Raw genomic sequence first — 25,667 nt, forward strand, 5'->3', positions numbered from 1 at the left:
CCCTACGGGGAGGTTTACCATCATTCAGACGGGATGACGATGCTCCTGTTGCTGCATCTCTCCCCTGCATCACCCCCTGGGTCTGTCCCAGAGCAACCTGCTCCCGATAAAAGGGAGAAAAGGGGTCTGTGACATCCCCAGCAGTGAGAGCAGCTTTCACTCCATGCCGGGGGGTGTTAAACGTGGCCGGGACTTTCCCTCCAGCAGGAAATGGCTGTTTATTGCCTCGCAAGGGCTGAATCACGCAGGCGCATCGCACGGGTCCTGCAAAGCTCCGCCGGCCTCGTGTCCCACCGGGAAGGGTCGGGGTGAGGGGACAAGGGGGACGCTGGGGGTCCCGGCTCCCCCCGGGGTACACGCCACTGGGTGAAGCTGCAGGACACAGCGGGGAAGGAGAACAACAAGAAAAGGAAACCGCGTGAGATACCGCAACCCAGGGAAAAAAATACAAACCACGCTGCCCGGCTTTGCCATCGGCGTTAAAATTAGCAACAGGGGAAATGACACTTCGAGATGTCATGGAAGTCTGCTAAAGTTGGATTTCTCCTTCTCTTTTTCTATACTTACACTCCGTTTAGGGTGTAATTGGCCCGTTAGGTTAATGCGGAGGGACCGGTGTAAATGAAAGGTCACGCTTTGTTGACATCCTGCAGCCAAACTATAGTCATCCTTTCCTCCCTGCCTTTAATTCCTTGTGGCTGGTGTGTTTATTTTTGGTGGAATGAGGAGAGAAAAGGCAATCGGATGTTTGTCCTTCTAGGAAATTATCACCATCATTCTTGGTTTAAATTTGAGCTGAGGATGAGAGGAGTCAGACGCTTGGTGCGGGATGGGATGGGATGGGATGGAGATGGAGATGAGGATGGAGATGATGGAGATGGAGGTGAAGATGGAGTTAAGGACAGGGATGGGGATGAGGGCAGGGCCAGGCATGGAGAATGAGGACGGAGATGGGAATGGGAATGAGGAAGAGGATGGGGATGGGGCTGAAGATGGGGACAGGGATGGAGTTGGAGATGGAGGTGGAGACAGGGACCGGTGCAGCCAAAGGACCAGCCAGCCCGGAGCCACAAACCCTCACCTGGATGCACACAAGGCCTTCACAGCATGGAAAATATTAATTGTGGGGTTTTGGTTCAATTTTGATAATTTACAAAGAAAGAAGGAAAAAAAAAAAAACAGGAGGAAGCCACATAGAGTCACTTCGTGCCGGTCCCACCCCCTTTATCTGTCCTTCCATTCGCTCACCATCAGTACAGGAGAGAAAAGAGAAGCTGAGTCTCTCACTGCCTAAATGTAGAAAGTTTTGCTTCTAAATCAGTTTGTGATGGAAAGGAAACACGTCACGTCCCGGGGGAAGTGGCTGGTTTTCAGCAGCCACAACCCCAGCGCTGCAATGGAACAGCCCAGCACTGAAATAGCTCCACGCTCTGTTATTGTCACCAATATAGATTTTTTTTTTCTCTGTCTACATGTGTCATTTTTAGCATCCAGAGGAAGTTTTATTTGTATTTGTTACCTTGAATTTCCACTGTCGTGGCTTTTTAAACATTTTTAAAATTTTTTTTCTTTTTACATTTGAAGATCCAGGAAGGGGGCAGGAAAAAATAGAGCGGAGGGAGCTCAGGTGCGATGGGCTCGATGGGTGGAACGTGGTACCCGCGGCACCGCCGGCCTCTCCTCCTGCATCTCCCGAGCATCCCGGTGTGAGTGCACCAGCCCTGCAGAGCCCGGGGGGGCTGAAATTCAACAGGCGTATGGAAACACGTGTGGGTTTAGACTCTTCCAGCCCCTTCCTAGAGCAAACCCACCCGCTCGATGGGACAACCAAGGAAGAGGAAGACTCGGGGTTTAAAAACTATCAGAGTGCTTGTGAGAATTGCATGTTCCTGGTGAGCAACGGCAGCTCCCAGCAGCACATTGGGGGGTGTTTCTTTACAAAACCGGGCTGGAGGCCAGAAGAAGCCTGTGCTAAATGCAGTCCCGAAGTCAACAGGGTAATAATTACCTATTTTTAATGATTATTGAAATAATTACTGTAATGAGAAAAAGTCTCAGCCCTTGTCTCAAGAGGAGGTCCCATTCCCTGATGGAGAGCATCACCCCTGTGGTGGGACCACCCCGGGAAAATGCAGATTATGGGGCAGGGGATGTTAAGGAACAGGTAGTGGGGGCTGCCCCTTGCACCCCCTTGGCCTTGGTGGCACATGGGGACAATACAGGGACAACCCAGCTCTCCGGGAGCAAAGTGATGGCAGCAGCTCCCCCTCGCACAGGTCCTTGCACAAGAAGGGATTAGCAGGATCAGCTGCTGATGATCTAAGCGCATAACTATATCAACCTGTGAATTAATTAATGAGATCTCACACTCCACCATGGCACTATCTGCAGATCTGATGCACTCCTCAAGCACTCAGTGAATTAAGCCTTGCTGCAACCCCCCGCCCCGGGGAAATAGGTCAAGATTGTTAATCCCCAGGTGCCAGTGAGGATGAGGTGGGGATGCACACAACTGCACATTTTGGGTGTCAACGCAGGAGATTTTTGCAGGCAAGCCAAGCACCAACATCCCCATGGGACTGGGAGGGGACTGGGCTCCCTGGATCTGCCCCGGGTGGGCAATGGGCATGGCTGGTGGGATGCTTTGGTACCCGGTACTGTGGATACACAAAACCCCCAGCCCGGGGGTCCTGGGGTGCAGGGCTGGGGCTGGTGCTGGGTGCGCACAGCAGGACCCGCGTTCGGGATGCTGTGGATTCCTCCCGGTGGCTCCAGGAGCGGTGACCCGGCAGCCGGGCGGGCCCTGGGAGAGGCAGCCTGGGCTGCGGCAGGAATTTAGGGCTCCTGAAGTAATAGGGGAAGGCGTGCGAGGCGAGGACAGGGACACGTCCCCACCTCTTGCATGCCACGCCAGCACCCGGAGCGGACAGGCAGGCAGCAAGAGGCACACAGGATGCTCCTGGTGTGATGGTTTCATTCATTAGTAATAATAATTAATTCTTATTGGGCCTCAAAAACGACGCGTGTTGTCAGAGGAGCTTTGCAGGGCTGTCTGGAGGAGCCCAGTCCCCCTTGGATTTGGGGGTCCCGGTTTCCCCATCCCACTCATGGTGGCTCAACGGGATGCAAATGCTGCTATTGAGCACAAGACGCTGCCCCGGATGCCCAGACATCCCATCAAGGGATGCTCAGCAGAGACCAAAACCAGCGTTGGGGTTGAGTTTCCTCTCCCAGCTCGCTCTCGGCGTCGGCCGGGCCGGCTTTGGGAAGCTCCCAGCCTCGCCCGCTCCGCCGCCAGCACCAGCACCCTCAGATGTGGTTTGCCCCAAACATTCCTCAGTAGAAAAAGCAAACAAAAACCAGGTTGTCGATGGGGTGACCCCGGCCCAGCAGGAGCACCCACCGCTCTCGGTTGGTGCCAGGCGCCCCTGCCTGCACCACGCAGCCCCTGGCTTGTCCTCACTCGTCGGGAGCGCCTCGCTTCCCATTCCCTCCTCGCATCCCCGCGGGTCCTCGGCTAACCTCACATTTCCTCATCGCTAGGAAATGGCTAATTCCCCCGGGCTGGTTTCAGTGGATGCGCAGATCCCTCCTCGCCTTTGGCCTCTCCCCAGTTTCTCTGCCTGTGGTTAAAGCCGAGCCCTGCAGCGCTTTCCCAGCCTTGGACATGCATCCCCTGGCACAGCATCCTCGGATGGGCACCCACACGGTGCCGGGGGATGGATTCACCCCCAGCTCTGTGCTGTGTTCATGCAAAGTCAAGCCCCTTCCCTTTCAGGCAACATGTGAGGATGGAATTTCTTATTATGAGAGTGCTGAAACACTGGCCCAGGTTGCCCAGAGAGGTGGTGGATGAGCCATCCCTGGAGACATCCCAGGCCAGGCTGGACGGGGCTCTGAGCAACCTGAGCTGGTGAAGATGTCCCTGCTCATGGCAGGGGTGGCACTGGGGGAGCTTTGGAGGTCTCTTCCAACCCAAAATACCCTATTATTCTGATTCCCTGGCATTGCTGATGGACACGGAGGATTTGGAAAGTCTCTGCCGTGCTTTGGTGCCGGTTGCGCCACGAGCTCCGGTCCCATGAGGGAACTGCTCGCATCTCCAGAGTTGTGTGTCATGGCACGGTTCTCGGAGCTGAAACGCAAGCATGCATTTCCTCTTCTGTTTCTTGGTTTCAGGTTTTAAAAAAAAGCCCCAAACCCCTCCGTAGTATCTCTCTGTAAACCCTGCACTGCCTGGTCACTCCAGGGTTCCTGGACGGAGCCACGACACAGAGGTTTGTGCTTGTCCCATAACGTCAGCGCTGGTTTTGTAGCCCCGTCTCCGTCAGCTCTGCCCCGATCGCTGCCAGTGGTCCCCAGGCTCCGAACTCGGTCGTTCCCAGCGGTGCTGCTCCCTCAGGACTGCTTTTTGCTCTGGATTTACTATTTCATTTTCCTGCTAATCACACTGTCTCCTTATCTCTGGGTCACACTGCACCGGCTGCCACCACTATTGTTCCCCTGCTGCGGGTTGGATAATAACAGGAAAGACTCCGGGCTTGCAAACCAAAACCTGTCGCGGACTTAAATGACCCAGAGGTTCCCAGGTCCCCTCGCTGCCACAAGCCGGAGTCACTCGCTGACCCCAGGCCCTGAGAGCGGCAGAAAATCATGGGATGCTCTTCGGGGTGCACAGCACAGCTGGGCATCCTTGCTGTGGTGTGATGCGGGGAAGGGGACGGCGGTGATGGGATGCAGGCAGAGCATCCCCCACCACACCCCATGCTGCTGCGGGTGTTTTCCTGGTCTCCAGCCAGTTCCCAGTGCTGCCACCTTCAGGGACCATCCCCTGGGCCACCCAGCACCCATTTTCCTGAGCAGGATGCTCAGGGTTACCCCAGGTTCAGCAGGGGGGGTCTGCAGCACCTCTGTGCTCCTAAGGGCTTTTCTGCACCCCCGGAGCTTTCCACACTGGTGCTGCGCAGGGCAAGACAAGGCTGGTCTTGCCAGTGGGGAAACTGAGGCAGGAAAGGCCTCCAGCAGTGCCCCAGCCTGGCTCCTGTGGGGACACACACAGGGACCAACCCAGCCAAGCCACCAGCAACATCCCGAGGGTGCAAGTTCTGCCCACGGATCCCTTCACCCCCCAAAAAAGAGGAGGGAGGAGGGAGGCGTGCGTCTCCTTTGCCATGCATATTTCAGTGCGAGTGGTTCTGGATATTTCCGGAGGAGGAGGGTGTGTAGCTTTTCACAGGCAAATCAGGAAAACCTAGGTGAGGCGGGAGACGGCGTTGTGGAAGGACGCAGGCCGTGCCGGGAGGGTGTTGGTCCGCGATCAGGAAGGCTGTCCAGCACTTTCTCCTGGCTGCAGTTCTCCCAGCCAAAGTTTGGCCTGAAATGAGGATTTCCCACACCCAGCCGCAGCAGAGAAAGTCTCTCCTCCTCCAGAAATTACAGATTAGCCCGAATCCCATCCTTAATGGTGCTGAGCATCTCCCACATCCAAGCCCTAGGTTGCCCAGAGAATAAATTGCTGCTCATGCAGCATCTGCCACATCTGGGCAGCCGGTGTTTGCCAGAGGGAGGTGACACCCTCAAAGTGCCGCATCCCACCCGTGCAGCCTCATCGCTTGCAAACAAACCACTGGCAGCCCTGAGAAACTCCGGCGTCTTCATCAGATACCTCCACGACACCCACCTCGCGGTTGGGGTGGCTGAAAGACTCAGGGGTTGATTTGTTCCCCTTCTCCAAGCTGCTCGAGAAGAGATTCTGTTGTCGACCATCCAAGCAGCTGCCTACGCACATGGCCCCGGTACAGTCATGCCTGGGGGTAGGAGGTAGGTGACCTTTCCAGGTCCCCACCAGCCACACTCTGTTTACAACTCTGTGACCTTACCAGCCCCAGATCTACATCTACAGCAAATCCAGGGGGGTGGGGAGGAAAACCTCCATGTTCTGCTAATGTAAGAGCCTCAAGCTTCATGTCTGAGCATCCTCTGTCATCCAGGGCTGGTGGCACAACCACGGCGGGTCCCCAGAGCCTAAACCCCACAGCTATGTGCTGTGCAAAGTTTCTCAGAGCTCCTGAGATACCAGACTGTGTAGTGGGATGGTGACGGGCATCTCTTCATCTCCCTCAGCCTCTGAGGTTCGGCTCTGTCCGAGCTTGACTCAAGCCCACCAGCGTGGTTTAGGGATGATTTTAATGAGAACGAGCATCCCATTTGCCTCACCAGCCTCAGGTTCTCCTCCCTGTAAGTACGTTTATGCTGTCATTAATTAGGTGAAAAAAAATAGCAGAGTAGTTCCCCGTTTAAAAGCCCGGCGGTCCCTGGAGAGCCGATGTGCAGTGTGGCCTCTCAGCACAGCCCGCTGCACCTGCAGCACTCACGGCACATGAATCACCCGCCGGGCGGCAGGTCCCTGTCACAAGACCGAGAAGAGCGGGCAGAAATCACCCATCTGCTGACAGCACCCAGAGGGACGTGGACCCGGTCCCCCTGGGGTGCCGGTGGGGTTTTGGCATGGGGATGGGTGTGCATTGCCCACCTGCAGCATCGCACAACCCCCAAGGGAGGAGCAGGGGCTGGGGGCAGCGGCGGCTCTCGGTGCTCACGTTTGCTTTATGGATAAGCTGCCAGCACTTTTTTGGTATTGGTATTATGGGGAATGAACCCATCTGTGACACCACTAAACAGTGTTAAGGCTTGTCCCGAGGTGCAGGGCAATGGAGAGGGTGCCAGCAACAGTTATTGGCATTACTGAGATGCCCTGATCAGGATGGGCTTCACATGGCCATAGAGACCAAAATAAGTGAAAGCTCTCGGCTGCACGTTCAATTTAGACCCAACTGTATTTAAAACCATTCAGAGCATCCCAGGTGAGATTTTTTTTTCTGCTTTCTCTGGGTAAACTACTCTGCTCAGGACTCTCCGATCCATTAAGCTGAGCTGTAACTAAGCCAGTCCAATCCCCACGCGGCCGTTTTCATGCCAATCTGAGGCTGCCTTGGTTTATTTTGGCTTAAGGCTGTTCCCCATCAACTGGTAGCAAGCTACTATTAGTAACCAAGACGGTGTTGGTGCGGGATTAGACCGTTCTCACAGGCTGGGCTTAGCAGCACACATCCCTCCTAGCCAGGCTTCTGGTCTAAACCAGGGCCCTTATGATTCAGGAGCTTTGAACCAGATTTAAACCCTGCTGCGAGGAGTTGGGGTTATTGCTGCACCCGCAGCCCCAGCTGCCCCGATTTGGGGGGGTCCCAGTGAGGAGCAGGTGGCACTTGGGGAGGGGATACAGGTGCACGTTTGGATGCTTGTGTGACTGTCATCCCTTTGCTCACAGTGTGGGGGGCAAATACCCACCCGGGTCCGTATGAGCCAAATACAGGGCTTGGCCTCCTTGGGGTGGGGGGAAACTGGGTTGCTCTGTGGCGGGACGAGGAATCAGGTCGGTGCCCGTTTGCTCCGGTGCAGCAATTCCCAACACAAGCCCCACCGGTGCCTGCCAAAAAAAAAGGCCGAGAAAACCCTCACCCCCCCGCTATAAAGTCTGGAGGAACTGGGGAGGAGTAGTGGGGGTGTTATGGGTCGGGAGGAGCGGCTCGATTCTGGGGGGGGGGCGTGGGAGCCGGACACGCAGCGGGAGACCCGCAGCATCCCCAGGATGCAGCCGCGCTCCGACCGTGGGAATGCGCTGATGGGGAATGGAGGAGCGGGGAGGGGAGGGGGGGGGCTCGGCAGGACACCCCCACACACACCCCGGGTCGGGGCGGTGCTGCCCCGGGGGGGGGTGCGGGCGGTGGGTCCCCCCCTCCGCGCAGCGCTCCGCGCCGCCCCAGCGCCGGGGGCACCGGAACCGGCCGCCAAAGAAGGCAGCGGAGGCGGGGCCGGATCCAGACCTTGTATGGCGCTTCCCCTCGGCCGCCCGCCCGCCCGCCGCCCCGTTCCCCCCCCCGGAGCCGCCGCCGCCGCGCTCCCCCAGGCCGCGCCGGGCCACGGGAGGGGCGAGGGGGGGCTGCGGTTAAAAGGGTGCAACGGGGGGAGTGGCAATGGGAGGGGGTGAGAATAGACTGAGGGTGCAAAGGAAAAGGGGTGACCTGCAAAGGATGGGGGGAGTGATAAGGGTGCAAAGGATGGAGGGGAGGTGGAAGGGATGAGGGGGCTTTGGGAAGGATGGAGGGGCTTTGTGAAGGAGGGGGGCCTTTGGGAAGGATGGGGGGGGGGCTCTGCGGAGGGTGGGGGTGCTTTTAATGAAAGCAGTGTCCTGCGATGGATGGGCATCACTGCAATGGATGGGGGGGCCTGCAGTGGATGGAGGGACCTAAAGTGCACAGAGCACACGGGCCAGCAGCCCCCCGCACTCATAAACAGGCCACTGTGGGGGCCCTCTGCCCCCCCCCACACCCAACACATGCTCCCCCCCATCCCTGCGCACCGCAGCATCCCCCACACCCCAAACCCCGAGGCTGCTGGCACTGCAGGGCCAAAATCCCCGCGCCCCGCAGCACCGGCACCCTCCTCCCCAGCCCCCCCCGGACCCCCCCGCAGCCGGCAGCGGGTGCCCGGGCCCCTCCAACTGCAGCACTCCCGTAGCACGGATTTCACTCCCATTGCAAAGCCGGCCCTGCAGGAATTGGGTAAGTGGAGCTATTGCAACACAGCATTTTTCCATACATTTGCTATATAACTCGGAGGGTTTTAAAGATAGCATCAGTTGGCACACTTAGCACGAAACCACCTAATTACTGACGCCTTGGAAGTGCCAAACTTTTAAAGGGGGGAGGTGAGGTTAAAAATCACAGGCGACCAACAAGTGTTACCTGTTTTAAAGTATTCAAAGCACTGCTCTCCATGGGACCCGCGGCATGGGGAGGGGGCAGCTCAGTGCAATGCCATCTCCTCTGTCACCACTAGCCAGGGAGGGAATTTTAGGCTTCTGCAGCTCCAGCGCCTTCCCCACTGACCTTCTCCTTCCCACTGAACTCCAGGCTCTGCCTGGCGCTGTGGTTTCCCCCGCACATCTCCCATCCCGCTTCTCCCGGACTGCGGGATGGGGTTTGTGGCCGGTTCCCCCCTCCTCCTGCTCTCCAGGGAGCTGGAGGGGAGGTGGGATAAAACCTCCAGGTAAGAGCCTGTCCCTGAGCATCCCCACGGGAGGACGCGGGGACGGGCACGGCTGCCCCCGCTCCTTCCCGGGGGGGACGAGCAATCCGGGCCGGCACCGGCCCCTCCGCGGGGGAAAACGGCATCGCTCGGCGGATGGGGGGTGTGTGCGGAGCGGGAGACCCCCGCCCGGCGCAGAGCACCAGTGTCCGGTGCAGGATGCCCGCTGCCCGGTGCAAGGTGTCCGATGCCCGGTACCGCTCTCCCGGTTGCCCGTTCCCCACGCTCGCCGGCCCCGCTTCCTGCTTTCTAATGTTCCATTGTGCGGAGCTTCCATTGTGACGTCTCGGCCTCGGCTCGGCTTTGTCTGTCCATATATGGGCAGCTACGTCACGGAGCGCTCCCGCCGCCCGAATAAATGGGCTGCGGAGTCCCCGGCGGAGCAGTCGGGCGGCAGCGAGGGAACCTGCGAGCGGAGCCGAGCGCGGGAGGGAGCGGGGCCGGGGCCGGGGAGCGGGAGCGAGCGAGAGGAGGGGTTAAATCCTCCCACCCGCTTCTACAACCACATCTGCCAGCCAGATCGCCCCCTCCCCCTCGAGGAAACACCACCAGGGACCCACGGAGGACCGCGCCCCCCCCGCGCCCCCTCCTCCGCGGCCACCCCCGGCTCCCCCCCCCCCCCACCTCCTCCGCCTCCTCCTCCTCCCCGGTCCCCCCCCCCACCCCGGCCCCCGCCCCAACTTTTTCTCTTGCATGATTTCCCTCGCACGGATTTGCCACTCGGATGTTGTTTCCTCGGGAGCTGAGCTCGGAGCCACGTTGAACCAGCCTTTTCCTCCAGTGCTATGACAGGCAAACTACTGGAGAAGCTGCCGGGGACCATGAACACTTTGATGAACCAATTGCCTGACAATCTGTACCCAGAGGAGATCCCCAACTCTTTGAATATCTTCTCCAGCAGCAGCGACTCGGTGGCTCACTATAACCAGATGGCTGCAGGTAAAGGGGGGGGAAGGAAAATGGGGAGAAGAGGGGGGGGGGGAGCCGGTGGGGCGAGGAGGAGGACGCTGTGGGTAGGGTGTCATGGAGCCTCGGAGGGAAGGGAAGCGCAGGGGCTGGGGAGCGTCCCCCCCCCGCACCCACCCACCCCTTTCCTCGCCGTGTCTCCGCGCGATCGCTGCAGGGCTCCGCCGAGCGCTGCTGCCGAGCCGCCGCCGCAGGTACGGGGACGGCGGCCGGGCTCCGTGGGGAGGAGGACACGGTGTTGCGGAGGGGGACGGGGAGGACGGGACGAGGGGAGAACGGCCCCGGGTCCCTGTGGCGCGGAGGGGCCACCCGCCCGCGCCGGGATCCGTGCGGGTGCGGAGGCGCCGCGGACGCGTGTGGCCGTGGCGGCCGCCCCCCGCCAAATCCCCGCAGCATGGGCTCCCCGGGACGCGGCACCGACTTTCCCGGAGCGCGGGGTCGGCGAAGGGGGGGAACGACGGGATGTGGGGGGCACAGGTGAGCGCCGAGGGTGGAGGGGGTGTCCCCCCAAGCCTCGCCGGGCTAAACCCCCCCCCATCTCGTGTTTCTCCTCGCCCGGGGCTCGGCGCAGGGAAGGCGGCGAGTCGGTAACGGCGTCGGCGGCCGCAGCCGGCTCCGCGGAGTGCCCAGCGCTGCCGGGGGCTGGACGGGGAGGAAGCCTACCTGTAGCCGCAGGTACCTCCTTCCCCCAGCCCCACCCGCGGGGCGGCGGCGGTCCGTCCGTCCGTCCCCCCTACTCGGGGTAGCCCCGGTCCGCTCCCCGCGGGGGTGGCGGGGGCGGCAGCCCGGCCCCGCATCGCCGGGACCCTCGGCAGCCAGCGCCGCAGTACGCGGAGAGCGGAGCGGGAGGGAAGCAGCGAGGGGTAGGAGGGAGCGGGGCCGGGGGGGGCCCGGCGCATCTCTGGTGTCCCCCCCACCCCAGCCCGGGGCGGCGCGGCCCTCCCGGCTCACCCTGCCCCGCTTCTCTCGCACTTTGCAGATAATGTTATGGACATTGGCTTAGCGAACGAAAAGGCCGGTCAGGAACTATCCTCCTATTCGGGGACTTTTCAACCTGCCCCGGGCAACAAGACTGTCACCTACCTGGGGAAATTCGCTTTCGACTCGCCCTCCAACTGGTGCCAGGACAACATCATCAGCCTGATGAGCGCGGGGATCCTGGGGGTCCCGCCGTCCTCGGGCGCGCTCACCAGCACGCAGAGCTCGGCGGGCAGCATGGGGCCGCCGCAGGGCGAGGTGGACCAGATGTACCCCGCGCTGCCGCCCTACTCCTCCTGCAGTGACCTCTACCCGGAGCCCGTCTCCTTCCACGACCCCCAGAGCAACCCCGGCCTCACCTACTCCCCCCAGGATTACCAGGCGGCCAAGCCTGCCTTGGACAGCAACCTCTTCCCCATGATCCCAGACTATAACCTCTACCACCACCCCAACGACATGGGCACCATCACGGAGCACAAACCCTTCCAGAGCTTGGACCCCATCCGCGTCAACCCGCCCCCCATCACCCCGCTGGAGACCATCAAGGCCTTCAAGGACAAGCAGATCCACCCGGGTTTCGGGGGGCTGCCGCAGCCACCCCTCACCCTCAAGCCCATCAGACCCCGCAAGTATCCCAACCGGCCCAGCAAGACGCCGCTCCACGAGCGGCCCCACGCCTGCCCCGCCGAGGGTTGTGACCGTCGCTTCTCCCGCTCCGACGAGCTCACCCGCCACCTCCGCATCCACACGGGCCACAAGCCCTTCCAGTGCCGCATCTGCATGCGGAGCTTCAGCCGCAGCGACCACCTCACCACCCACATCCGCACCCACACCGGCGAGAAACCCTTTGCCTGCGAGTTCTGCGGCCGCAAGTTCGCCCGCTCCGACGAGCGCAAGCGGCACGCCAAGATTCACCTCAAGCAGAAGGAGAAGAAGGCCGAGAAGGGCTCTACCGGGCAGCCCCCCGCTGTGCCCCCCGCCGCTGCCACCGCCACCTCGCCCCCCGTCGCCCTCGCCCCCGCCGTCACCACGTGTGCTTGAGGGACTGTGGGGGCCGGCGTGGTGGCACCCCCTCTCCTTCCTTGTCCTCCGCATCGCTCTGTGCCCGGGGGGACCCCAGGGATGGCCTCGCCCCCCGGGTTCAGGATGCCCGGGGGCTGCGCTGCACGGGTCCACTCTGCCTGCACTCGGATTGACCGGGTCTAAGCTGCCCGCACCCGGATCCTGCCTGCACTTGGATCGCCGGGACCCGCACTGCCCGGATCGCCCGGACCTGCGCTGCCCGCATCGGGGCTGCCCGCACCCGGATTGCCCGCACTGCCCGCGTCCAGCACCCGGGTTGTCCCGACCCGCACCGTCTGGATCCCGGCTGCCTGTTCCCGCACTGCCCGGGTCCGTCCTGCCTGCACCCTCCTTGCCCGGACCCGGCTCACCCGGATCCCCGCACCCCGGCGACTGGATCCCTGCTGCCCGCACTTGGATTACTCGCACTTCCCGGATTCGGGCTGCCCGGCCCCGGATTGCCCAGACCCGGATTACCCAGTCCCGGATTGCTCAGACCCAGCTCCCCCGGCTCCGGCTCTCGGGGCTGCCCGCACCCCTCTGCCCGCACCCCGCATCCCCCCGGGGTCCAGCCCACCCGCACGCAGCTTTTCCCGGCTCCGGGAGCTGCAGATCTCGGGGATCTCGGTTGACCTGGATTCCCGGTACCCGGGATTCGACCCACCCGGTTTCCCCAAGGGTTGGGCTGGGCAGGATCGGGCCCCTCCTGGATCCGACCCGCCCGGTTCCCCCCGCGGGGCTGGGCTCGCCTGGATGCGGGTGGGGTGGATGGATGGAGCCGATCCGGCTCCTCTCCGCCTCGCTGGGCCTGGATCCAGTCCCCTGGATCCCCCTGGATCCCCCTGGATCCTCCTCCCCTCTAGATCCCCCCTGCCCAGGCACCGCAGGTAAGCGGGCTCGGGTCCCCCAAACCGGGCGGGGGGCGGCTCTGCGGGTCCCCCCCAACTTCGGGGGGCAGCGGGAGCAACGTCCCGGCAGCAGCTTTTGGGTGGTTTGTTTTTTCCTTTTTATTTTTCCTTTTTATTTTTTCCTTTTTTGTTTTCCAGCAGAAGGGAAAAATCTTTACAGAAACGCAGGAAAAAAAAAAAACCCACAACCCCAGTATTTTGCCGAATACTTTTTATAATGTGAGATGTTTTTATTTTATTCTATTCGGTCACTTTAAACCAACCAACCGACTACGGAGGAGAAAAATCAATTAGTCCTCTATTTTATTTCCTTCTTTTCTTTCTCCTTCTGGTATGTGCATGTCATTGCATGACTGCTCTGATTTTTTTCTTCTTTTGTTTTAATAAAACTGTGCTCAGACATTTAAGCTAAACTAAGCAAAAATAATAATAATGACTTAAACTAAACCATCTTTGTTGCCAAAAGGTCGTGCTATCCAGGTTTGGTGTCTGCATGTGAAAAACAAATACATTAAAAACCTACAAAAAATAAAGAGAGGAGAAAGAACGCAGTCTAATTTATGTGAACCGAAAGGAACAAAAACTACCACAATCAGGTTTAACCACACGAACCTAAGGGAATGATATTTTTTGAAAGACTTTTGTATAAAGTTGAGTACTTAGAGAAAAAAAAAAAAATCATACCAGATGTAATATATTTTGTGGATGTTTTTATTTCTTGGATTTATAGTACCTTATACTAAGGTTAAAAAAAAAAATTATGCTTGATATTGTGAAAAGGTGATAATTTTCACACACATTTCATTTGCTCATTTGTCACGTTGTAATGCAAATATGATAGTTAATGCATACAGCATTTTTAAGGGAAAAAATCAGAACTATTGAACTGATGTATTGTTGTACCATTTGCACTGTGAGCAAATGCTAATGCAGTAAATATATTGTGTTTGCTGACAATCAAAAGCTGTAGTAAATATCTTTATTTTACCTTGCTTACAAAAGGTCTATATTGGTTTGGAAAAAGAGTCTCTAATATGTACAGGGGGGGTGTTAAAATGGCTCGAAATGTGTCGGACGGTGCCTCTTTGAAACCTGTTTGTACTTTTTTTTCCTAGTGTTGTATTTTCTTAAATACTTTATTTTTTTAATTATGATTTATTTTAATAACCCAACTTCTTCTCAGCCCCCCCCCACTTCTCCTTCAGTTCTGTTCGCAGGACAAGCCAAGACCATCCGCCCAGGACACCGGGTGATCCCGAAGGCGACCGCGTTCTTACATCCCCCCCCTTTTCCCGGCCGCGCAGGAATGGGGTGAACCCCGAAGCCCCCCCACCCCAAAACCGCCACATCCTTGGTTTGCCCTTGACCTCGCGTCTTATTTTCCTCCCCGCTCGTGCCGCCGCCGCCTTGACCCCGTCACCGTTCCGCCGCCGGTTGCGTCTGTCGGATAACGGTGGGCGAAAAGAGGATCGCGCCGCTTCAGCCGGTAATGCCCCCGCGCCTCTCGCCGCCCAAATCGGCCCAGGTACCGCAGCCCAGAGGGGATTTTTGCCAAGCCGGGCGGCTCGGGTTAAAAATAACCCGCTGGATTTCACAGCCGGCGCTTGTATGGGTGGGAGAAGGAGCGGGATGAGATTTGGAGAGCGGTGGCCCACAATGGTTGAACCCTTTGCTCTCTTTGCTCTTTGAACCCCGGCTCTCCTGGAGCGGGAGGATGGTGATGGTTTGGGGGTTCCTTGGTCCGCGTGGGTCTGGTTCTGCTGGGCTGGAGCACGACTGGAGTGGTGGAGCATCCCACAGGGTTCCCCTTCCCCAGGGCTCACTGGTGGTGCCGGTGGCCGCATTGGCACTGTGGTCGTTCCTGGGTGTGGAGGCACCAGCACCATCGCCGAATTTCCCCGTCTTTCCATTTGCACCCACAGCCGGGGTCTGGAGGAGCAGCTGCTCCCCAGCTGTGCCCGTCCTGGGGTTCCGCTGAGCTCCCCGCCTTGGAGAGGCTTTAATTTTGGGGAGAACCCAGGGGTGGAGGGTGCCCGGTGCGGCTGCTCAGGGACTCGCGGAGACTGTCCCAGCTGGGGACGGGATCTTGTGGTGTTGGGGGAATCGGCTCCCATGTCCTCGAGTGGATTCCTGGGTGGTTGAGCCTTTGGTGACCGTTAAGATGAGGCCGGAGCGGTTGCCGGGTTCGGTGTGGGACAGCAAGGGTGGCGCGGAGTCAGATTGAGCCCTTCCCTCGGTGCTCTGAGCATCTCGGAGGTCCTGCAGTGATCAGGGGCTGCCTCCTGGTTTCGGGGACACCGGTGTCCCCTCGTGCGGCTTGGGACAAGCCAAGATGGGTGCATATGAACCGGAGCTGCCGCGGACACCATCCGCTGGCACAGGGAGAGCCACCGCGGCCACCAGCACCATCTGAGGGTGCCGTGGAGGTGGTTGCACCCATCTCCACCGGTGCTGGAAGACACTGGAGATGCTGGGCACGGCAAAGGCTGCCGGGAGGTGCCACAGCAGCGTCACCGCACCCTGGCGAGGTGCCACCCGAGATGGCTCCAACGCTTTGGGCTCCTTTCCTGCAGTGAGGAGGAGGAGGGAAGGAGCCCATCAGGTGTCAACGGGGCATCGCGGCCCCGGGCTGGGGACCCGGGCGCCGTGCGGGACCCCGTGCGCGTGGAGCAGGAAGGTGAGGAGCACCCTTGGGTGGCGAAACGCGTGGAGCGCGTGCGGCACCTTGCACGAAAAATGTTGGTTGCTACGGAAACACGGCACTTTCCATCCCCGTTCTGGGCTATCTGTGTTCTGGGGAGGAGGGAAGGGCTTGCCTGTCATGTACCAGCTCAACACAACTTGCTGCCTTTCCCTTCTCGACGGCGGCTCCGGGTTCCCGAGGAGGCCACCAACACCTCGCTCCTCGCTGCTGAGGCTTTGCACGTTGTTGTTGGAAGCCAAGAGCTCTTCAAGGGATGGGATTTATTCTGAGGAGCCGCGCCAAGAGCTGAGACCCCATTCCCGGGGCTGGGAGCGACGAGGACCCGCACCCAGAAGCTCCTGGTTTGCAGCTGGTGGATCTCGATGGTGCTGGGATCCTTCCCCGAGCTTCTTTGGCCACCGGCTCGGCCTCTCCTGCTGCCCCAGCAGGACACATCTCCTGCAGAAGGTCTGGATGGGTTCCGGATCCCCCAAACCTCGTCTCCCTGTGCCAGCGCCACGCGGATCTGTCCCCCCCTTTCTTCCCCATCCCCGGGTCCAACCTCTGCTCTCGGCAGAACCTTTTGGACGAAGAGCCTGGGGACAGGGTGACATGTGGCAGAGCTTCCACAGAAGATGCTCCTCAAGCCCCGTGGCCATGGGGACACCCAGGACCTGCTTGTCCCAGCTCTGCTCCTTGCAGCTGTGTCCCCTGACCTGCATGGGGTGACACCGTGGGGACAGTGACCGGGAGGAGCAGTGTGTCCCAACGGCTGGCGGGAACCACCAGCACCAGCCTCCGACACCCCCTCAGCACCCCAATATCAACCCCTTTCCACCTTTTGACCATGATCTGACACCGGCTCCTTCTCCCCATCCTGGCACAAAATCATTCCCTGGGTCTGTGCCACCGTCCCGGCCAGGTCTGTCCCCGTCCCTTGTCCCTTTTCGGACACCCTGGGCACCATTCCACCCAGCTCCATCCCCCCCACCCCATCCCTTTTGGGCTAATCCCCTGTCCTCACCGGTGTCGGTGACACCTTCCCAGTTTAGCATCATCCTCCCCGCCTGTAATTACCGTGCTGTTTACCTCCACCTGCTAATTGATAAAGCCACCCCTTGGCACCCAGCCCGGGGCCTCGTCCCCGTGCGCTGGCACGTGCCGGTGTCACCGGGACCGAGCCCGTGTCACCCGTGGGGACATCACCAGGGGCTGGCAATGGGGGTTCAGGGACACCCAGAGATCAGGGCGGGAGGGGGGGGTGTTGGCTTCATCCCACCGCCCCCCGGGGTCATGGCTGGTGGGGACAGTGCTGAGGATGGGGGCATTGTCACCAAAATGGTTTAAATGCCCCCCACCCCTGCTCAGCCTCCTGCAGCTGGATTTGGGGGGTTTCTCCCCAAAACTGGGGGTGGGAGCCCCCGGGGTTACAGCTGTTGGTGGCTGCTGAGGATGGTGCTGAAGACCTTGGGGGGGGTTTGGTCGCCATAAAGATTTCGCTGCCCCCCCCCACCCCATTCAACCTCCTGCAGCCCGATGTGGGGGGTTTCTCCCCGAAACTTGGGGTGGGACCCCCCGGGTTCACAGCTGTTGGTGGCTGCTGGGGACAGTGCTGAGGATAGGGGTGTGTGTGGGGGGGCTGGTCGCCAAAACAGCTTCGCTCCCCCCCGCCCCATTCAACCTCCTGCAGCCCGATTTGGGGGTTTTCTCCCCAAAACTGGGTGCTGCTGCTTCCCCCCAAAACGCGCCCCCCATCCCTGCTGCCGTTCCCGGGGCTCCCCTGCTTGCGGACAGCCCTGTCCCCCGCACCTCGCCCACCCCGGGGTGCTCCTGTCCCCCCCACCCCGCGCCTCTCCCGTTTTTTTGGGGCATTTTGGTTTATTTTGTTATTTTATTCCAGCACCGCCCGCCCCGTTTCCACACTTTGCACCAAAACCGGAGGATTTTAAGTATTTTCTCCCCACTCGCCCCCCGGACCCGTCCCGTGGCCACACGCTTTACCCCGTGACGTCACGCCCCCCTCCGTGACGTCACACGCACCGCGTTAACGCCCCCGCCCCTCCCGAAGAGCGTTCCCGGAAGGGGCGTGGCTAAGGCGGCGGCACTTCCGGGAGCGGCGCTGGGCGACCATGAGCTGGTGAGTGCGGGACCCCCGGGCCGGGCCCGGAGCCCCCGGGGACCCCCTCGGGGACCCCTCGGCACAGCGGCCTGGGCGTCGCCAACACCCCCCGGAGCTCGGCCCGGCTCACCGCGGCGCTCGGGCCGCCGGGCCTCGGCTTCTCAGCGCGGGCGCTGGAGGCCTCGGGGGACCCCGGTGTAGGCCCCGGTGTAGGCCCCGGTGTAGGCCCCGGTGCAGGCCCCGGTGCAGGCCCCGGTGCAGGCCCCGGTGCAGGCCCCGGTGCTGGGCCCGGTTCTCTCCGGGTTTGATCCCGCTGTAGCTGCCCCGAAGCTGTCCGTGTAGGCACAGATGCAGTATATGGGTGTTTAATACCTGAGGCCGGCCTGGCTTTCGTCCTGGGTGAGGGGGGAGCACAGGCAGAGCCCCTTGTCCCACCCCTTTGACCCCCCCTTGTCACCTGCTGTCCCCTCTTGTCACCCCCTTGTCCCCCGTTATCCCTCCTTCTCCCCTCCTTGTCCCCACCTTGTTCCCTGTTTTCCCCCCTTGTCCCCCCCTTGTCCCCACCTTGTTCCCCATTTTCCCCCCTTGTCCCCAGTTATCACCCCTTGTAGCCACCTTGTCCCTTGTTATCCCCCCATGCCCCCTGTTATCCCTCCTTGTCCCCCCTTTGTCCCCTGTAATCCCCCTTTGTCCCCTGTAACCCCCCCTTGTCTCCCCATTGTCCCCTGTTATGCCTCCTGTTATCCCCCCTTGCCCCCCGTTATCCCCCTTGTCCCCTGTTATCTCCCCATGTCCCCTCACCTCCTCCCAGCCGGACTCGCTGCCCCATCCCAGGCACTGCTGGGGGAATTTGAGGGGTCCCCAAAGATCCCTGGTGGCTCTGTGAGTCTGAATTTCTGTAAAACCCACCTGCGGCGCCGTTAAAGCTTTTTTGTTAAAGAAGAAATAAGTTCCTGCGTGTGTTTGAATGAGACTTGTGAAGGGCTCAGGGTGGATGTAGCGGTGTCTCTGGTGTGCTGCTCCTGCACATCCTGTCAGCGCTTATTCCGTTATATTAGGAATTAATCTTGGCCGCTCTGTGCGGTTTCTCATCCTGGATCGTCACGTAGGGCAACAGGTGGAGGATGTGCTGGTTTGAGGAGAAAAAGACCTTCCTTTGCCTGGCAATCTCAGGCTGAGTTTGGTGAAAACTGAAGATTTGGTTTGTGTTGGGAGCGGGGAAAGTTGTGTTCTGGAAACATAATTAAACAGTATAACGATGCGCACACAGGTACCTATTAAAATGAGGCCTTTTGCTTATAAAGACACACTTATCTGCTGGTTAATTTTTGTTCTGCTTTACTCATCTTGGGGCAGCTGCAATTATAGCCAGTGCTGGTTAATGAGGGTCTCGGAGCCGCCGTTCGCCTGGGTTGCCCTCGCGAGCTGTGCTTTTGGAAAACTGTGTGGTAGAAGAGACCTGCTCTACTCTCCTGCTTCGAGATATAAGAAATAAATATTCCCTTCATGTGATGGATGTGGAGTAATTGGGGTGCAAAGTGGCATCGCTTCCCCCTGTGCTTCCCAGCGTCTGTCCGACCATGCTGCTCCCCAGGGACATCGTTTGGGGACTGGAGCTTATGGCTTCCTTACGATACACGTGTTGTTTTGAGAGATCGGGTGTTTTTGCCTTTTTCTGGGGAAGAATTAAAGGTCATTGCTGGAATGAGGGAGGGAGGACTTAATATTCTGCTGCAATCTGAGTCTCCTCTTTCTTCTCCAGCAGCGTCACTGCTTCGGCGCCTCGTGGCTCCGCTTACGCGTAAGTGCGAGGGGCTGGGACCCGGCGGCATGGCAGGGACACAATCGCTCTCAGTTCGGCCTCGCTGTCCGTCTGTCCCTGCCGGCCCTCCTGGGTGACAGTTCACGCAGCTGGATGAATCGCCCCATTCACGGGGGGTGGCCGGAGTGACGTCCGCCCCGCAGCGAGGGGTTACACTCCCGGTAATAAATGCCGGCGTAGGGGGAACCGATTGTGCCGGGGTCGTGTCCTGCTCTTCAAACGTCAGAGTGAAACGTGCGCGGCCGCGATGCCGCTACTCGGAGGGGCAGGAGCTTTGTTCCAGCGCGGCGGGGCGGGAGGTTGCTTTGTGTTTGCTTAGTTCACGCGTGCGTCTCTCTCCAGCGTTAAATTCGGGGCAGCGTTGATCAAAAACCCCTTTTTTCAGGGGTCGCCTGTCACACACGATAGAGAGGATGGAGCTTCATCCTCAGCTCTGTCCTGCAGGTCACGCTGGGGAAGCAACACGTAACTCTGCTTCTAATTTTGCTTCTGTGCGCTTGTTACCTTAATTAACTTTTTTCCCGTGGTACCAACACATGAAAACTTTGCTCTGGAGAGCAAAGCGTCACCCGCTAGTGCCAGGGACTGGATCAAACCCCCAAATTCCCAACTCCTGCACCAAGGCAACTAGGCAGTGCTGTCTTTCTAGGCTGAGCTTTATTTAGAGCAGGAGTAGGCTTGTTTTGGGAGACAGCCTAGCATGGGCAGATGAGGTGTTTTCGAAATCTTGGTGGCTTTCTTTAGGTTTTACGCCATGGATGGGGGTCCCTTGAACACATCCGCATCCTCCTCTTCTTCACCGGTCCCCCACAGCCACGCGTTTTGGAGGAAAAAGTTGAAAATGCTCCATGGATTACCGTGGCCATCAGTCCTTTTAAAAAGATAAGAGAAATAGAGTAATGGTTTTCACTGTATCATCACCCTCAATTACCACAAGTGTTTAATTTGTGAGGATCTAAAGGATTTTTTAAGGTTCACGGAACCGTGTAAAACCAAATGCTGTTGCAACTCCTACCCAGCCTCCTAAATACCTCCTAAATTCCCAGCTCCTGCAGGTGATTTTACAAACGCAAAAGGGGGTTTTTAGCGGTGTGACAGCTCAATATCCAAGTGCTGCCTCTCGGCACCGCTGCAACAGCTGGTATTTACCAGGAGAAAAAAAATATGTGAAGCAAATGTTGATAGTGAGGCGGCGCGAAGCACGTGTTGTGTTGTTGCACCGCAGCGGATTATTGCTGTGCACGGGGGGGTTGCTGATGCCGGACTGCGAAACCATATGTCTCTTGGCAGGGAGCTCTTGCTGGGTGGACTGAGGAGCTGGCACCACTTGGAAATCGGGAGTGGGACTGTGTGCTTGTGCGAGATTGAGCTCCCCAGATCTTTATGGGGTGGGATCCAGACTTATTGTGAATGCGTGTTGCGAAATATTTAGGGATGGAGGTGAAGAAGAGGAGCTGCTTGTCTCAGAAAGTGGTTGGCAGGGTGGATTTTTGCGAGGGAAGAAAGAGAAGAGCGCGGAGAGGTGGCAGGGATAGGTGGGGTGTAGCATACAAGTGGGTTTGTTGGATGTTTATTTTCTTTCCTGTGGTTCTTCGGAGCTGTGCTGTGGCCACGTTGGGCAGGTGCGATGCAAACACAAACCAAGGCGCCGTTCTCTTCCCGGCAAATCAATATTGATATTTTTCAGAGCTCAAATCGCCTCGTGCCCAACAGCAACGCTCCCCCTGCTCCGGGTTTCAATGAAACCGGGATGTGGAGATGAGCACGGGATAAAATTAGATTGGATGAAGCAACCGGATACCAAAGTGGTGAGCGAGGTGCACGCGGCTCCCAAACACCATGTAGCACCCGTCCAAGGTGGTTTGCACATCCCAAACACCGTGTAGCACCCGTGCAAGGCGGTTTGCACATCCCAAACACCATGTAGCACCTGTGCAAGGCAGTTTGCACAACCCAAACACCATGTAGCGCCCGTGCAAGGCGGTTTGCACATGCCAAACATGGTGTAACACCTGTGCAAGGTGGTTTGCACATCCCAAACACCATGTAGCACCCATGCAAGGTGGTTTGCACATCCCAGAGGTATTTTCATGAAACTGAATAGCCAGCACCTCGGCTCCTCGCAGCATCCATCGCGGGGACATCGTGGGACCCAGCGTGGTCCTCGGAGCACGGTTAGCACGTGGTTATTTCTTAATTATTATTTTTTTCCGCCTTCTTTGTACAGGTAGCTAAAAACCCAGTGTTATAATTGAGCCACAACCGTGTTTCACAACTATGCTTAAAATGGATATTTTTGTAGCACAGTCAAGGCCTAAAACAGCCTTGCAAAATTCTGCTCGCCCACGCGCCTGGCGTGAGTAATTTTCTTTTGATGGGTGAGTAAAATATCATTATTTTTTTTTTCATGCTCATCTTGGAATGGGTGGGAGAGTGGATTCTGACATTAGTTTTGATTTGCTCGGCTTGGTGCGAGATGCAGAGATACGAGCGGCCCCTGCCCCGAAGAGCTCGGGCACACGTCTCCGCTGCCCAAGTCGAGGAAAGCGCCTCGTTTTCCTCAACATAAAATGGGTGTTTGCATCTTTCCCCTTCTCCCCTGCCGCAGGGGCTCTCCCTGACACCTTTTTGTGGCTTAGTGCCTCCAAGTTCATAGGGATGGCGCTTTTATCTCCCCGCGTCGCTCCTCTCCCTGCCCCTCACCACCCCGTGACCTCCCTTCTCTCCACCGAAAACCCGAACCAGAATTTGGCGCAGAACCTCCCTCGACATAAGCTGTTTGTGATCCGTTTGAATAATTTTTTCCCTTTTTACTGTGTTTGGAGCGGTTGCCATGAGTCCCCGCGAGGCGGGGGGAGCGGGGTGGGACGGTGCATGCGGTTTCCATGGACACGGTTCCAGCGAGGCATCCGGAGCGATGCTGGAGATCTGTGTCTAACCCGCACTCGCCTTCCTGCCTTTCTCACCTGGGCAGGGCTGGGATCCCCTCTGGATCCCTCCTGGATCCCCCCCCAGATCTGGGGGTGCCACAGATTTGCAGCTTTTCAGGATTTTTAGGAAGCCAAAAGTCGCGAGACCCGCGGTCCACGTGCGCAGGTTGGTCCTTGAGCGCGTCACCTCTCCTCGGGCGCTGCCTTCAGCGCTTGTTAGGACTCAGGAACACTAATGAGATAATGAGTCCCGTTTCAGCAGGTGCTGATGATGGGCACAGCTGCCCTTGAACTTCCAGGTTGTCCTGGCTTTCCCGTATCGCACCTCAGAACGCTTTCCAAACACCGATGTCTTGTAGCGGCGCGCACCTGAGTGCAGAAGCTGTGGGGAGGAGAACCCCCCCGGCTTCTCCCTCCAATTAACTCAATAACGGCAAAAAGAAAATGAAAGTTACGCCCTCCATGTTCTCATCCTTCCGTGGATGCTCCCGACCTTCCCGGGGAAGTTTGCAGGAACACAAACACCTTGAGCCGAGTTGTGTCGCAGCGCAGGAGCTCGGTCCAGCCTGGACAAAGGGAAGGACTCGCCACGAACAGGGAAGGGCCCCCGGGGGCTGTTTCTGGGGTGTTTTGGGCTTCATAGATGAGCAGCTTTCCATGGATGGTTTCGTTGAAGCATCGGTATGAAATATTTGGGAAGAGCAGCCTGGGTGGGTTGGGGTGACCCCTGGCAGCATGGGGGCTTGTTCTCCTGTCTGCAGGCAAGAGAGATGTTTCCTTCTGGTGAAAGAATTGAGATTTTGGGTGGACATTCAAAGAGCGAAAAGCTCTGGTGGAAATCCAGGCTGCGCTGGCTTGGCTGGGGTTTGATGAGAGAAAAAAGAAAAAAGCCCTGAAAGTTTCCACGGGAAGTGGGCACTTCTCACAAAACACGAGTTGGGGTGGTGGCGTTACCCATAAAAACCACCAGTTTACACCGCGCTCAGACCCGCTGGTTCCTGGCAAACACCCACGGCTGAAATACTGATTTGGATGGTGCACGGTTGCCAGAGCTTTGGCGTCGCTTTTCCTAAGTTTTTGGGTTATTAACCTCTGAAATGTGGAGTGAGCGAGCGCATCGGCCCGGCCACAGCTCTCCCTGCCCTTTCCCTCCTGTGCTGCTCATCCATCCCTCCATCCCTCCATCCCTCCATCCCTCCATCCCTCCATCCCTCCATCCCTCCGCAGCCCCTGGGGCAGCAGCAAGCGGCTCAGCATCCCCAGTGATTTATCAGCTGTGGGTGAAAACGCTTGGTGCTTATCCCTTGCTTATCTGCTGGGAGTCTTCTGGGGCCTGATTAGGGGTTGTAAAGTGATTTTTCGGACGGGAAAAACGGTCACATCCACTGATTATTTATCCAAATGCTGACCGAGCTCCCCATCCTGCTCTGGGCCGGGGATTGAGCAAAGGTTTGATGTCCAATGCGCCAAAAGGACCATCACCTCCCTAAATTAGCACTGATTGTGATTCACGCCGGCAATTCCTCTGCGCCCGCGTTCCGGGGGAGAGGGAGCGATGTTTGAAACTCCCGCTCCCCGCAGACCTCACCGAGCTGCATTTCCCCCTTCTCCACTTGCGAGGTTTGTTCACAACTCTCCTGTGCATCCAGAGAAGAATCAACCGCTTTGGTGCGTGCGGTTTGCACGTGGAAAAGCCGAGTAAATAGACGACATTGCCGGGGAAACTTCAGAGAAAATCAACCACGGCTTCTCCCACCTTCCCCTCCCTGGGGTTCCTGAGCATGGCGCGTAGAAGCTTGCAGGATTCTCTCCACCCACACTTCTTTTTCCTACTTTTCGGCTTTTCCCACCCCCTCCCTGGGGTGTTTCGCCCTTTTCCCTCCCAGCCGAACCCCCAAACTCCGAGTGACGTCCCGGGGGGGTGCGGGGCTTGGGCTGCGGGGGGACGGGGCTGGGGAGGCTCCGGCTGTGACTCAGCGGAGCTCGCGCTCTTCAGGAACAGCATTTCAAGGGATTTCACACCCCAAACACAACCCCGGCTTTCTCTCGCTCAGCAGAAATGAGAGAGCAAAAAAACCCATCCAAAAATGCACCGATTCTGGTTTTTCTTTGGCGTCTGGAGGCACGTGCTCAGCTTTTAAGGTAACGGTGACAACGGTGCCGCGTTGGTAATCCAGTTAGAGACACCAACCCAAATCTCTCCAGCTTATACAATTCGCGTTATGCATTTCTTTAACAGAATAAAACACCCGGCAGCCCTTGATTTTTAAGCGAATGGTTGTAATGTTGCTGTATCAGGTATGTGTTGTCCCCCCATTTCAGAGCCTGGGACACCAGCTCACGGAAGGACAAATATTCTGGGTGCCCGCAGCAGTTTGGAAGCGCAGGGTGGATCCATTTGTTGTAAAAGCTTAGATAAAATCCATATTTCTCATCTTTTTTTATCTCCTTTACTGTCTTATGCATCTTCCCCACCCCCCAGAGCCGTATTAAAAGGCAAAGATTCAGAAACCAGGAAGATTATCTCAAAAAAAATTGTCGAATACACATGACTTGTGCAGGGTTATTTTGTAGAGGTTTTACCGAGACAGACATAATTAGCCAAGCGGCATCACGATGCTAATAGAGATATTTACCGCTTCAAAGTGTGTTTGTGCTGTTGTGAAGTGTTCCAATGACTTTTCTTTTGTTCTGGAAGAAAGTAACTGGGATTTGTTTTTCTTTCCCCCGTCCCCCCCGCTCACCAACACCAATTCACCTTCCCGCATCCCTCGGTTATCACCAAAATAGCCTTAATTTAACCCAGTTTGCCCGCAGAGAACGACGGTCGGGGTTGCTTCTCTACATTCACCCCGGCAGGGTTGGCCAGACAAGGCGGAGGGGAAGGTTGAGCGCAGGTAACGCTTTAATTTTGATTTTAATTGTGTTTTCCCGTTAGGAACCAGCTTAACTCCATCCTGAACGCAGCAGCCGCCGCGGCTCGTCCTGCAAATGCTTTTTCCTTGAATCCCCTGGGTAAAACGCGTCTTTTTCTCCTCTTTCCACCGAGATA

At 58.1% G+C, this 25,667-nt stretch overlaps 2 protein-coding genes across 5 annotated transcripts in view; both read left to right on the forward strand.

Annotated features, from left to right (window-relative positions):
• The first annotated feature begins 9,547 nt into the window (after nt 1–9,547).
• On the forward strand, nt 9,548–13,754 carry EGR3 (early growth response 3). 2 transcript variants are annotated; one of them, XM_082072569.1, is made up of 2 exons: nt 9,548–10,086; nt 11,093–13,754. In XM_082072569.1, the coding sequence occupies exons 1-2, from the start codon at nt 9,933–9,935 to the stop codon at nt 12,130–12,132; spliced, it is 1,194 nt and encodes a 397-aa protein (XP_081928695.1). In that variant the 5' UTR covers nt 9,548–9,932; the 3' UTR covers nt 12,133–13,754. The 2 variants fall into 2 exon arrangements, with proteins under 2 accessions (XP_081928695.1, XP_081928696.1); XM_082072570.1 differs by lacking the exon at nt 9,548–10,086 and adding an exon at nt 10,683–10,788.
• A 4,079-nt stretch (nt 13,755–17,833) lies between these two features.
• Nucleotides 17,834–25,667, forward strand: part of BIN3 (bridging integrator 3) — a 35,790-nt gene continuing 27,956 nt past the window's right edge. For 2 of the 3 annotated variants that reach the window (XM_082072500.1, XM_082072501.1), the window contains exon 1: nt 17,834–17,881. In XM_082072500.1, the coding sequence (XP_081928626.1) occupies nt 17,874–17,881 (8 nt within the window). In that variant the 5' untranslated portion in view covers nt 17,834–17,873. Of the gene's footprint in view, nt 17,882–25,590; nt 25,631–25,667 lie in introns of those variants that run through there. The other variant, XM_082072502.1, reaches the window with a different exon arrangement.

This window comes from Streptopelia decaocto (assembly GCF_964273445.1).
Source record: "Streptopelia decaocto genome assembly, chromosome: 25".
NCBI lineage: Eukaryota > Metazoa > Chordata > Aves > Columbiformes > Columbidae > Streptopelia > Streptopelia decaocto.

Bases quoted from the DNA above. Each gene is read 5' to 3' on its own strand.
- EGR3 (XM_082072569.1), top strand. From the start codon at position 9,933: ATGACAGGCAAACTACTGGAGAAGCTGCCGGGGACCATGAACACTTTG. The intron at 10,087-11,092 runs GTAAAGGGGGGG...CGCACTTTGCAG, and splicing joins CTATAACCAGATGGCTGCAG to ATAATGTTATGGACATTGGC.